Source organism: Eretmochelys imbricata, chromosome 6 (assembly GCF_965152235.1).
Source record: "Eretmochelys imbricata isolate rEreImb1 chromosome 6, rEreImb1.hap1, whole genome shotgun sequence".
In the NCBI taxonomy this organism is placed as follows: domain Eukaryota; kingdom Metazoa; phylum Chordata; order Testudines; family Cheloniidae; genus Eretmochelys; species Eretmochelys imbricata.
In genome coordinates this window covers 71751072-71764897 of record NC_135577.1, presented here as the reverse complement: position 1 = coordinate 71764897, position 13826 = coordinate 71751072, and the positions used below count along the sequence as shown (strand labels likewise).

The 13826-nt window shown below is 40.6% G+C and overlaps 1 protein-coding gene across 3 annotated transcripts in view; it reads right to left on the bottom strand.

The window, feature by feature from the left end:
- INO80 (INO80 complex ATPase subunit) overlaps positions 1–13826 on the bottom strand; it is a 131171-nt gene that overhangs the window by 46370 nt on the left and 70975 nt on the right. For 2 of the 3 annotated variants that reach the window (XM_077818869.1, XM_077818870.1), the window contains one exon: positions 5939–6079. The exons of the other annotated variant lie outside the window; for it this stretch is intronic. In XM_077818869.1, the coding sequence (XP_077674995.1) occupies positions 5939–6079 (141 nt within the window). The remainder of the gene's footprint in view (positions 1–5938; positions 6080–13826) is intronic. 3 annotated transcript variants of the gene reach the window in all.

The window sequence follows — 13826 nt, the reverse complement described above, 5'->3', positions numbered from 1 at the left end:
TACACTGCAGCTGCAGCTCTTCCAAGAGCAAAGGAATAGGAATTTGGGAAGGTGGAACAGGATGTTAGGATTGCACTTTAGACCAATCTGAAATCAGTAACGGATACTAGAACAGTTAATACACTGAGGACTCAGAATACCATCAATATGAAAAAATAAAATTAATCAAAACCAAAAGGCAGGGTTGAGCACTTAGCACTGATTCAAAGATGATTTGCTACAGTACACTGCCATCTGCAGTCAAAGCAAGAGACTGTATTTAGTGCAAGGCAGCAAGGTTTCTCATGATGAATGAATTTCAGACTCCTCTGCCTGAACACAGACCCCACAGTAATAGTGGCAAAAATGTACCCAGGGGCCTGTCTTTCCCCTTTGTTAAGGGCATTGTTTACCCTCAAGCTGTAGTTCATATTTCTACATTGAACAAACCTGAGTTGGAACAGAGAAGAATATTCCGTACAGCAGTGATGCCCAAACTTTTTAGCTTTTACCACTTGGAAGGTGCTTGAAGGGCCAGCACTTTACTCAAAATAGAGCAATCTGTAGCCACTTTCATATTCAATAAAGAAGTGTGACCTTTGTAGTAGGTCCTAGCATGCAATTCATTATGGCTGCTGAACTCAAGATGGGAAGTTTTGTTCCAGGAACCCTAATTTCCTCAGGCTACACATCTGTATGGAAAAAATGAGAGTGACTCTGAGGGCTGCACTTGCGTCACATCTGATCCTAAAGGAAGAGCTATTAGGAGAGAATGCCAAGGGAACTCTGCATGCCTGAGGTGTCCAAAAGCACTCTCTATATTAACAGGAAAGAACCTTCACCTGTAGGAAGTGTGCACATGTAAAGGTTATTAATATCTTAGGCAATAATTGGGGCAATCTGAGTTAGTCATGACAGCACCAAACACTTATAAGACATTATCCAAAAACATCTACATGTTCTTCAAGAAAAAAGAAATCATACAAAGTGCTGAGGAACCTGTAAAAGGAAGGGAAAGAAAAGAAAGACAAATAATACTAATGGAAAAGTTTCATATATGCGCACATACCTCTCCCTCACTGTCAGGTCTGTTCTTGTGGTGCTACATGTAATGAAAGGCAGATAGTCCCTGAGTCCAACTCCAAATTCTCATGTTTATTAATGCATGCTATCAAATTGTATTAGTGCAGCAATCATGGATTAGATCAGTAAGACGACACTCTGTTTTGAGGTAATCTACATATATCATCTTTAACTCAACAGTTATACAGTATAAAATCAGTGCTAGTTTAAGGAATACTTTCTCTATTTTCATGCAAAGTTGAATATGTTGAATATGTTGTAGGATTTTTAAATCACCTATCATTGTGATATTTGGAATCCATACAGGGGTTTATCAAACTCTTAAACTGAAGTGAACAATACATAATGCTCTGGGCTGATTTCATGAGCCCATTAAAAGTAAGAACATGAGACACACATGTACCCTTCAAATGACCTTCGTGTTTTAGGCCTCTCTCTGATTCAGTATAACGGCTTGCAAATGCATAAAAATTATACTCTGTCACAACCTTAACCATCATCTACAAACAATCCCATCCCTGTCTCTTGCTCCATTAACTTCCCACACCTCATCATAGCTCAGCACCAACAGCGGGACATTCTTTCTGGAAGCATTTGGGCTCATTCTGCTGTTTAAAGACTTGTAAATTCTTGCCAACAGTTTATAACAAGCATGAAACTCTTAAATTTTCACTTCCCAGGAAAACAAAGCCCTGTCTCCACTTAATCCTTTCTATGTAGTAGCCAAGCCAAACTAAGGCCAGACAATTTCCCCATTTACAAGTGTTATGACAAAATAAACTGCAGACACTATTTTCCCCCACCTGCCCAATCCTGGATCAGCATATCAATTCCTGAGCTGAGCTTTTAACCATGCTCCACTCACATTGACCTGCAGTACAGAAAATACACATATACCTTCATAGATGACACAACTTATTTATGGAGGTCAGTGAAGAGCCCCTATGCTGTAGAGTTGACATAAGTAATTCTAGGGAGATCAGTGTTTCATTCACATCTATTTTCAGCTGTCTGTCCGGTCTTGAACAATGTGATGTTAGGACCAGGAACGATATCCCCCATTCTGCAAGGCCTAGTCAGATTCTTGGCCTCACAATCAGAGCAGATGAGCTCATTCCAGGAGGTGCCAAGGAGAAGCAAACAGGCCATGAGTGTAGACAGCTATTTGCCATCTTCCTTTCCCTAGATGCCAATGTATAATTACACACACATCCAGCTTTAGTCAAGCCCACTGATAAATCCAGCAATAACACAAACACAGATTAGGAATGGAACATTTGGGTGGCTTGGTGATAAGAGTCTTCTGCTCCCAGTCTGTTTCTCTATGATTATTGCTGTTATTGCTTCTCCATCAGCGACGGGGATTTATTGGTCTGCTATTGAGTCAAAGTAAACAGTAGACATCAGGCTTGGGAGCGTAGGCTAATTGGAAGCAGATGTCCTCACCTGAGGCTCCTCTGCAGCTAACCTTCCAGTTCCTTTAGGGTAGGGTTCTTTTTTTTGAGAGCAGGTGGTTGACTGGACTTCTCGAGCTACATATGATAACCTAAGAAGGTGTTTCATACCCATAAACACAGTTATTGCTAGCAAGAGAGTGAAAGCTTTTCACATTTTATTGGATCATAAAATAAAGGGAATATAAGGTAAAAGAATGCCACGTGAGTCATTTCCCGTAGATTTGGAGTTTCTTCTCATTCAGCCTGTTTCTTATTCTCCATGTTCAGTTTGCCGCCCCCCGCCCTTTTTGGGGGGGGCGGGGGAGGTGAAGCCGAGGATGATGGATTACATAGTTCAAAAAAGACAAAAAGTCTAAGGTGCCAATCCTGCTGTTTGGCTAAGTGCTCCTGCTTGGTGCTGAGCACCCACAACTCTCTTTGACTGCACTGTAACTGCACAATGTGCTCAGCAGCTTGCTAGATCACGCCCTGGCAAAGCGACCTCATTCTTATCCATCATCATCGTATCTGTGCTATGGAGTCTAACATGGTGTAGTTAGCGCACACCACATGCTTTTCTCACTTTATGCTGTTTCTCAAAAACTGCACCTTTACCCTGGCAACTGGGAGAAGCAGGATTCAGTGGCTCACCTTTTATTAAAAAACAATGTGTCAAAAACTCCTTATGAAAACGGTATGCATGCATGGTTGGGAATTAATAAACAGATAACTGAATCTCTAGAGTGCCACAATAAAAAGAATAATTTACAGAGTAAAAATGGATTTCATGCAGTATTATTGTGATAGCCTGTACCTCATATGACACCCTGTACTCCATGTTCACCACTTTTATATAGTTATGATGTATTTTGTACAAAATGTGCCTTGTGAGGTATCATTTGAAAACCCATAATCTGCTAAGCATTGTTGTCCTGTTAAAATGTGTGCACCAACATTGAATATTGAGCTATAAGATTTTGCTATATGTTTGTTACTGAAACATTTTGTAATTCTGGGGAATGCCCACAGACTAGCTCCCCAGTGTTAACAAAGGACTGACCACAGGTGTTAGAAAACTACTAGCTAATGAAGCAACCATTCACCATTAGGTGGGACTGTAAACAAGAGATTTGCATGTCATCCCTTACATATGCAGAAGGTGGTTGAACAAGAAATTTACAATTCACCTGGCAGATTGAATCTCACGTACCCCTTCGAATCTCACATACCCCACAGACTGCAACCAGCAGGGGGTAAGGGGCCCTCGGGAGAAGAATCCTCAAAGAGAGGAGAGTATAAAATAAGACATAATGGCTTCCCCATGACTCTATTCCCACACCTCGACACATGGAACCAAAATCATTTGGAAGACAGAGAGAAGCACCATTGAACTGTGGGAGGGGTGGCCCCAGGCTGGAAGGAGACAGCCTATGAAATGTATTGCAGCTTATGGTGAAACAATATGTTTTGCTTTTAGAACTATTAGCTTTGGTAAAGTTTAGGAAATAGCTTGCATTTTTATTTTTTATTTCTTTCATAACCATTTCTGACTTGTATGCCTTTATCACTTAAAATCTATCTTTTTCTAGTTAATAAACTTGTTTCATTGTTTATCTAAGCCTGTGTGCTTTTGGTTGAATTGTCTGGAGAATCTCTATTCAGGTTAACAAAGGCTGTTGCATAGTCATTACTCTGTGATAGAATGATGGACTTATAATGAGCTTACACTGTCCAAGGGGGCCTTGAACAGCATAAGATGCACATTTCTGGGGTGTCAGGGACTGACGGATTTGTGGGTGTGGCCCTACATCTGTTCATGAGTTGCTGGGAGTAACTTTGTTGGGTGTGCCTTTACATAGTAATGGATGTGTGAGCAGTGCTTGGAGAGGCTGCTTTTCACTAGCAGAGCAGAATAAGAGTTCTGGTCTGGAAAATTAAGGTGACACAGCAATTCAGTGGTTCAGCTTGCACTCTGGGACTATGGGCTAGTCTACACTGGCAATGGTTGTGGTGCAGCGCTGGGAGACAGTTCTCCCAGCGCTCTAAAAAAAACGCACCACAATGAGAGGCATGGCTCCCAGTGCTGGTGCACTGTTTACACTGGCGCTTTACAGTGCTGAAACTTGCTGCGCTCAAGGGCGCGTTTTTTCATTGTAAATTGCCAGTGTAGTCAAGCCCTATGTCTACACTACAGACCTTACAGCAGCACAGCTGTACCGTTACAGCAGCACCGCTGTAAGGTCTCCTCTGTAGCCACTCTATTGCCAGAGCGGTGGTAGCTACAATTCTTCCATCAACCTAGCACTGCCTATGCTGGGGGTTAGGTTGGTATAGTTACGTCTCTAAGGGGGTGTGGATTTTTCACACTCCTGAAAGATGTAGCTATACAGATGTAAGTTCCTAGCGTTGACCAACACTTAGACAAAAACCCATCCCACCCTCCAACAAATCTCCCTTCCCACTAAACAAAAAAGAAAAAAAAAAAAAAGCTCACTGAAGACAACAGCCAGCTCCAATCCTCTTTAAATAACTCACTACTCTAAGCCTGAATGTTAGTTTTACAGCTTTTGGAATTAAGAGAGCGGTTGAAATCAAGAGACATATTATTGGAAGAGACTACCCATATTGCAGAAAAACAGCATATTACTGGCCAGATATACTGCTAGAGTATTTGGGCTGAATTTCAGAAAGGGAACATGCATCTTTCATTTTGTAAAAATACATATCCAATCTTCACAGCACTACATAATGAACCAAATTCAAAGGTGATCAAAGGTGGTACAAGTTACACACTGACTAAGGGGCATAGCAGCAGCACTAACAGAAAAACAAAATGGTTATGAAAGTTTGGAGTCTGATAGGCCAATTAACCTTGCATCTTCCTTTGGTTGCTTTTGCTACTACAACCTTGCCCTTCCTCCTCCTGGGTAAAAAAGTTACAAAAAGAAGTTCTATAGAATTTAATACCAAAAGATATGCTTATTATAGTTCTTTTTAAAACCAACCAACCAATGGAATTTAATAGAGAATTCTATCCCTACTACAGCATTCCATAAAATGGTTTAAAAAACCCCCCACACTAGAAAGGGTATCATTTGCTATAGCTGTTTTGGGGGTAATGTCTATAAAAGTCTGTTATATTCCTATAGAACTACATTGGAGTCAATCCTATTAATAAATTCTCTAGGACTTGACCAAATGAAATTAATACCATTTATCTCAAAATTTGGGCCAATATTAGAGATATTTCTTGCCACATAACATCGGTACAGGTAGAGATTTGAAAATTTTGTGGAGACAGGATATAGGAACACTTTTTTTAAGTGCACAAAAGGATATTTTCAAAGACAATGGTACTGTACAAACATCATAGCAGCTTCATAAATAGTTACAAGAAGGAATAGATTCCCTCACTGTAATATCATCTTTGCAGGACTTACCCGTGGGCTGGCTATGCACAGGAAGGATGGCAATTCAGTGACCTGGCAGCACCGGACTGATGAGGTAGCTGATCTCCTTCGATGTATGACATGGTCTGAATAGCCAGTAACTGTTTTACAGTGGCTACTGAACACAAGGTTCTAAAAATTAAATTAAGTAAAGAGTTAATTCAATCAAGAAGGGAATCCTTTTTAGTTGTTTATCCCTGTGTCAGAAAGAATGATAATGAACAATCACAAAAGAATTTCCTTGGGAACAGGGATCTTTACATAGCTTCTGTAATGTTAGTGCACAGAATTCTCAGTGCCTCCATTTGCAACTGCCATTTTCAATTAGAAAAGGAGACTCTGCCCAGCTGCCACTTCTCCCCCTCTTGACATATATTTTGGAATTGGACACACTGTTTTGCCTCCTCAGCACTTTTTCACCTTAGCTTTTAATGGCAGGAAAGCAAATACATATTCCAGTAAGGATGACTCTCCCTCACACTCCTCAAAGGCACACCCTATGTGGATAGAAAGAACCTTAGCAGGAGAGAGCTCTACAAGGACATCAGAGGTGAACAGATTGTTATATTTCCACTATTTACAACCCTTTTCTAATCCTTTTTTCCTCTTTCCATGCAAAATTGCTCTTGAATTTATCATTGATGGCCTGAGGGTGCTGGCACTTAGGGTGTATATCCCATTGCCAGAATTGTGGTGCCCACATAGCGGCAGATCCCTCATTTTACAAAGGATACTTCTGGCATCATGAAAGTAGATGGAGCCAAAACTGTGGGGTCTGGGATGGCACTACAGTTTAAAGAAAGAAAAGCCACTCAATATGCTCTGGTCCTCAAGGAAAACAATGAAAAACCATCTACTTCAGAACAATTTTGCTTGCTTATTTTAGTTTCTGTCCCTTTCCCTTTGTCTTTATTACCATACATATCTGTATCAAAATATGACTTATGTGATCTAGAGATGAATACACTCCTGATGCTTACTCTTTATCTGAACTTCTAATCTGATCACAATTAGTTGCTGTGGGATAATTATGATGTCAAAAATGGGAGATAATTTTGTGGGGACACTAGCAGCAGGAGCAGATGAACTAAGGAACATATATCTTTTATTTTCATAGAATCAAAGGATTTGTTGTAGGGAGTCAGACCCCTAGTTCATTAAGCTCTGTAAGTAGCAACCATTACCTGATGCTTCAGAGAAGGACAACCCAAAATATACACATCCTATAATGCCTCTAAATCAATTGTGTGACAGTTAATATAGGGAGAAATTTCTTTCTGATCCATAGATCTATGCTCTGTAATGAAAACTGAAGGGAAAAAATCTGACACCAACAGAAATGTTTCTACATGGTACTGCAGAACTTCCATGAGGTATCAGCTGGATTCTGCCACTTTACAGTCCAAGCAAACACAAGAACTAAATACTGTAGTTGAAAATACTGTAGTTGTAACTGCAAGACAAAAAAATATTCTCATGGCTCAATAACTTAAAACTCTCAAAAACAATGAAGGTAACTGTCTTCATGGTCAATCTATGCTAGTAGCCCTTCTGTCACCCCAGATCTCCAAGTACACTCAATCAGCCCCACCTGTGAAAGCAGTGTTGCAGCTGCTATCAGTCTAGCTCCAGGCCTTGAGCTGGCACTAAGCAAATTCATACATCCTGACTCAATTCCTGCCCCTCAATCTGACTGAGTCCAGACTGGATTGATTCTTCTTTTACGTAATTTGAACAGGGTCAGGAATTTCTCAGCAAGTTCTTTGACAGCAAGCATTGGAATACTGGCTGCAGCTCTGGCTGTTGCACGTTTTTGTTTTTTATTTCCTAGAGAGAGAGTTGGGGATGAGGTGGTGGGAAACTGGAATTTCTCTCCACGCAAAGCCTGGAACGTAGGATATTGTATTGCAACAATTAGCTAAAAAAATATTAATTCCCCTGATACACACTTTCCACAGGACATCTTCACTGTTTGAGTCTCCGTTGGGCACTGATATAAAAAAGCAAGCCATGTTGGCTTCAGCCCAATTAGAAACAGGAAAAAACAAAGGAAAGACTAAGACGGTATCTCAAATAAGGAAAACCAAATTATATTTTGTATGCATGTGTACAAAGAACATTAAGAGACTTTCAATACAGAGTCTACTTCTCTATGTTATCTGTACACAAATTATGAGACAGTCTCAAGAGAAGTGTCCCTGTTTGAATTCCATGACGTGCTGCCATTAAATATTTATGATTGGAGCAGGTAGTAGATATATCAGACACAGTGGAAAACTAGCTTCCCATCAGATTCACATACATGGGAAGGAACTGAGTAAGGTTACAGGACATGGCATAGATACAACTCTAGGATGGATCACATACCCTTGTGCAACTAAGCCAAGAACAAAGCGCGCGGGGGGGGGGGGGAGGGGAGGATTTGTCACAAAGCAAGAATTAAAGTACCTGTCACAAGGGTGCAGTCACCAAGCGTGCTATAAAAGCATTCTTTCTGCTGGAAAACGGACTGCAAAACAGATATGGGACACAGGCTTCCTGCAGTCTCACTAAACTTTACTGCGTTCCCAGCCTTCTCAAACACAAATGAGGAAACGAAAGGTGCTGTCTCCCACTATATCATATTAGCATACATTATATTTATAATATATATTGTTCTGAAAAGGAGATGTGAGAGAACCTGCCCAACCACACACACATTAAAAGTAGTTATAATTTCAGTGCTAACATAAGCAAGGTCACTCAAGACAGCATTAAACTGTTTCCTTAATCCCAAGAGGGATATTTAAGAGATTCTGGATTATCTTTGTACTTTGACAGATTATGTTTATATTTCACGCTTTTAATTGGAAGTGTTGACCTGAAGCACGAGAGAAAAGACTTTCCATGTTTATGCTGTTTTCTTTTTTTCTGTGTGGTTTCCTATGTGCTCTTATCTGGTTTAAGCCTGCAAGCAGACCCAAGGAGCATGAAAACGTCTCAAGCGGGTTTGCAATAAGAAAGTGACTTGGTATTTTTCCAGTACACACATAACTGAAATAAGGCACAACTGAGTAACAGCTTATTCTTTACCAGCTATTTTGATTTTGCATGGCTGACAGAAATGAAATTTAGATGTCTGTAAACTGCACAGATAGGGACTCTGAAACCACATAGGAAGTGCAGATATACAGTAATGCGTGTGTCCTAAAGACCCACTTTAATTATTATTACCATATTTTAAACTAATTGCAGCCAGGCCCCAAGTTGCAACATACTCTAGCTGAGAGGAATGGACAAAACTCTCAAGAGCCTTTCAGCCCTAGAGTCAAGCTTCCTCTAGATCTACCAAAGGTAACACAAGCACCCTCTGTTGTACACACTACTGGACTTCCCACCCTGGCTGGGTCAGCTTTGCCTGGAGGAACTGCTGACTACAACACTCACAACACCTGGACCAATAGTGACATGTGACTGCATCTTTGCCATGAAAACAGAGGTGATCTGGAGAAGGGGATGATATTTATGTCTTGCCAGGTTCTAGTACAAAAGGGACTGTATTATTCTCAACACAGTAATATTAATGGGAGTAACAAGTAACAGCTACATGATCACACTATCAAGAGAATACACCTTGAATTCAACACCAAAATGCACTTGTTTTCTGCACTTTCCATTTAGCTGAGACATCCACTTTTATTTATTTTTAAATATGTATGTAACCCAATCCAAACCCAACCCATACTTCAGGACGGACACCCACCATTTTAGATCCAGGTTTTGTTCATAGCTTTTCCACTTACGCAAATATGAATACTAACCTTTTTAAGTATACACAACTCAATTCATACTATGAACTGCTATCCTCTGCAAGGCAGTTTTCGAATAATCAATTTATCAACAACTGGAGGCTACTCACTTGTATGGGCCACTGACTTTGGGCTGGCCACAATCAAGCCAAGAGAAAATAATATTGCTGAAGCCTAAAAATTCAAGTGTACAGATGATTACATAGGAGGCCCTACTCCCAATAATATCTGATTTCTCTGGTACATAGAAAAATGTTTATAGACATATTAGTCCACTACATTATCTATATCAATTATATCTGTGTCAGTTATATCTTTGTAAAAGTAACTGGTATTTCAGCTCATCTACAAAAAGAGTTACTTGCCCAGGTGTGTACTGTCTTGTCACCCTTTACTGTGATAGGCTTTCAAAGCCTCTAGGTTTTTATAAAGCACACAGTGAGAACCAGGGAGAGTTTCCCCCCTCTCCTTCTCAAGTGCAATGTCACCTCATGGTTTATGAGACTAGTACTAACATGCAGTCCATAGCAGGCTGTGCAGGGTTCCAGAAAATGTACTTCAGCCAAAACCCCACACAGGAATCTCATAGGAGAAGCGCAGACATTTCATCGAACCAGACATGAATCATGGTCTAAACTCCAGCACAGCCAGAGTTAACTGGCGTATGCACATGGTTGCCCAGCTGTTTTTGTTTGACTGAAAATTAGAGGGGCTTATTTTTCTTGGCTTTTCTGATAATGCTACAAACTATGACACACCAAGCCCAAGATTGGTTTTCTACCTGTTACGCATCTTCAATTTCAACTTCCCTTTCAACTAAATTCTGGCTACCTGTTTCTGTCCACACAGATATTGTCTCCTTTCCCTCTCCAAAATTCACATTCAGAGAAATTAGACGTGCCCAAACAAGACCCCACTGCTTCAGAAAAGGTCTCCCTCCCTGCAGATAAGCTAGGTGCTACTCAATGAATGATCTGTCTTTTGTGAATTTGATTCTTCATTTTAACACAGGATCAATTATCAAAACTCAAGGTACACTGTATATTTCCAAAAGTTGATATTTTTAATCATAAAGAGACATTCATTCCGGCAAAAGGTGGGAAAAGAAACTGACTTTTTATTGTGCACTAATACACTAATATTGTGCACTAACAGATCTGGGTTCCATCTGATCAGCCGAAGAAACAAATTCCAGAGTTGAAAGACATACCACTGAGGATAGCTAACTACCAACCCCCAGACATTTAAGATTCAGACACTGTTAGTCTGAGATCTCTGTTCATCCCAAAGACTGCAGCAGCAGCATATGAGAGTGCAGGGGGAAAAAAGCAATCTCTTGGACAGCCAGGACCCAAGCCATAATGGGCTTTGCACCTTAGAACTACAAACTAATTTCTTCTGGTTGTTTTCTAACTTTCTTCACTCTTCAGTCCCCTTTGAAATACTTTACATTCTGTAGGCTCTGTCCGCTCTCTCACCTTACCCAACACTACAGCTTCCAGGGTTTGTGCGCCATCTTCTATATGGCAATTCAACTGAGCCACAGCCCACAGCTCCCGAGACTCATGCAGTTACTCTGCTTAGTTTTTCAATAGATTTTATCCCATGTCTCCTGAGCTCATGTGCAGAATCCACTTCCGGCAACCAGCTACTCAAGTTGTATTGCTTTAAGGACATTTGTGAGATTCTAAATGAACTCATAGCCCTTTCATTTTCTCTGGCTTCTATAGCACTTGGACTTGAAAGTACAAGTAACAATCAACATTCAGCACATTTTGCTCTTGAGCATGACTGGCTTCTCATTTGACTAGTTATGAGAAAAAGTTATTGTATGGAATGCCAAAAAGCAAAACTTGGTCCTGTGACAGCATTTCCAAGCTTGAGAGGGTGAGGGAAGAAGGGCTGACGGCTACAAAATTTTGGAAACTCGATTTTTGCATTAAGTCCAACAGGAACTCAGTTTATATTTAATATAAAGTAAAACACATTCAGCAGCTTTTATCTGGAAATGCACAGATAATGCAAAAAACAACTTTAAGGATCCCAAGCTATGTAGTGGTTCAAGCTAAGGACAGAAAGCCAGGAAAAACTTTGGCTTAGAAACATGAACTGTGATCTGATTCACTATATGGTTCTGGGTTTTGAGAATCTGGCCTAGTTGAAAAGTTGGATAAAACTGGAACCTCACAATGAGACTGCAGCTGAGCTGTCCTGAGTAATTACAAAAATAAAACACCCAATATGCCTGCACTATAAAACCTATTAACACTGACTTCATTATAGGATTGAAATGTCACCCTAATTAATCAAAGAGAAAATATTCACAGGAAGAAGTGGGAAAAAAAGCTCAACAGGAAGAACAAACCAGAAAAGTAGTTAAGTGTATCCTGCCAAGTAAAGGGAATCGAGTTGATGATCAGACAGACACTTTCACTCTCCAACCACTGTGATCCTATGTCAATACTGTCAATCATGCTATGAAGAAGCTTGTCCAGGTAAATAAAGATAGTACTTTTGACTGGTTAGTGCTCCCTAATTGCAGATTGATTGTGGTGGACAGAATGCATACCAGTTGTGAATGAGAGCACATCCAGCAGAACAAAGAAGAGAGTCCAACTCACTCAGTAAGGCAAATATATATCAGACTGCCCAATGTCTTCAGCAAGAACCATCAGTTTCCCCTACTGACATCTTCCACTGTCTGCAAGGAGTGCATTACTGACCTGTCCTGTCCAGAAAAGCAGCACTTGATCTAAAGCCAGCCCTAAGACTCAAAAAATTGAGTTGGCTTAAAAATCATGACTGATATATATACATAGTCTCTCTCACACACACACACAAACACACGGAATTTGGGGTTCTTTTTATTTGCCTCATGGTTTTTGAGGGCAAGATTTTCAAAGGCACAAAGGGGAGTCATATGCTCAACTCTCACAGATTTCCAGTGAAAACTGAGCAACTAACTCCCCTTGCTCAAATAAATTGGTTAGTCTCTAAGGTGCCACTAGTACTCCTTTTCTTTTTGCGAATACAGACTAACACGGCTGCTACTCTGAAATCTAACTCCCCTTTGTGCCTTTGAAAATCTCCCCTGAGCCACTTGGATTTTTCAAGATTTTCTCCACAGCAAAGGGAGCTAAAAATTTACATATTTTCAAATAAAGCTGTGGCTTTAAGAAAAAAACAACTAATACTGTGAGACTTGTGATAACGTGGCAAGAATTGGCAACACTGCACTTATAACACTCTGGTATCCACCCCAGCCCCCTTTACACATTATTCCAGTCACTGAGTCCACAGATGCTTGCAATAGTTAAAGTTTGAAAAAACAGCAGGGAGAGCTTAAAAGTCACACAAGCACTGGAGATGGTAGCTCCTAGGCACTTGGCATCTTCCTCACAAAAAGAGCAGTAACTCTGTATTAAAGTATCACTCCCTCCCACACAGCACATGGCTCCAGCACATCCTGTCTATGTTCTTCCTGCCCTCACTCACACAAAAAATCCATCCTACCTACTCCCATAACCCAAAAGAGATTTGGGGATTATCATCCAATATTCCAGAATAAGGCACATTCCATTCCATAAATTCAGACATGAGCCACTCCAACTCCCCCAAATTATTCACATGGAAGTGAATAAGTGAAAGTCCAGATACAAAATATTTAGGGCTAGATTCACACTTGCCAAACTGTACTCACAATACTGGAAGGAGATGCGGGTGGCACAGGTGGTATTAAACCACCTCTCTATTTCCCTAATCATGGGATTGGCAAGCAGGTACTAGTCCATGTGCAAGACTGAACAGCCCTAAACCTGCTCTACCTTATGACAGATGCTTATGGTCTCATAGGGCTGTTTCAGCAGCTATGGATCAGGCAGCTGTAATAGCTTCCTGGCCATGACCCTTGTGTCAGGCTTGGGAAGGGGTAGGGGCACAGGGCCAGTATGTTGACCTTTTATCACATGAGGATTCACCTGTGCTGAATAATCCCCAAGTAGCTAGTTAAGCCTAGTTTTTGGTACAATGCAGATTTAAATGGCCAGAAAATCTGAAATTTAACCAAAAGCAAGTGCCAGGTACATGGGCTC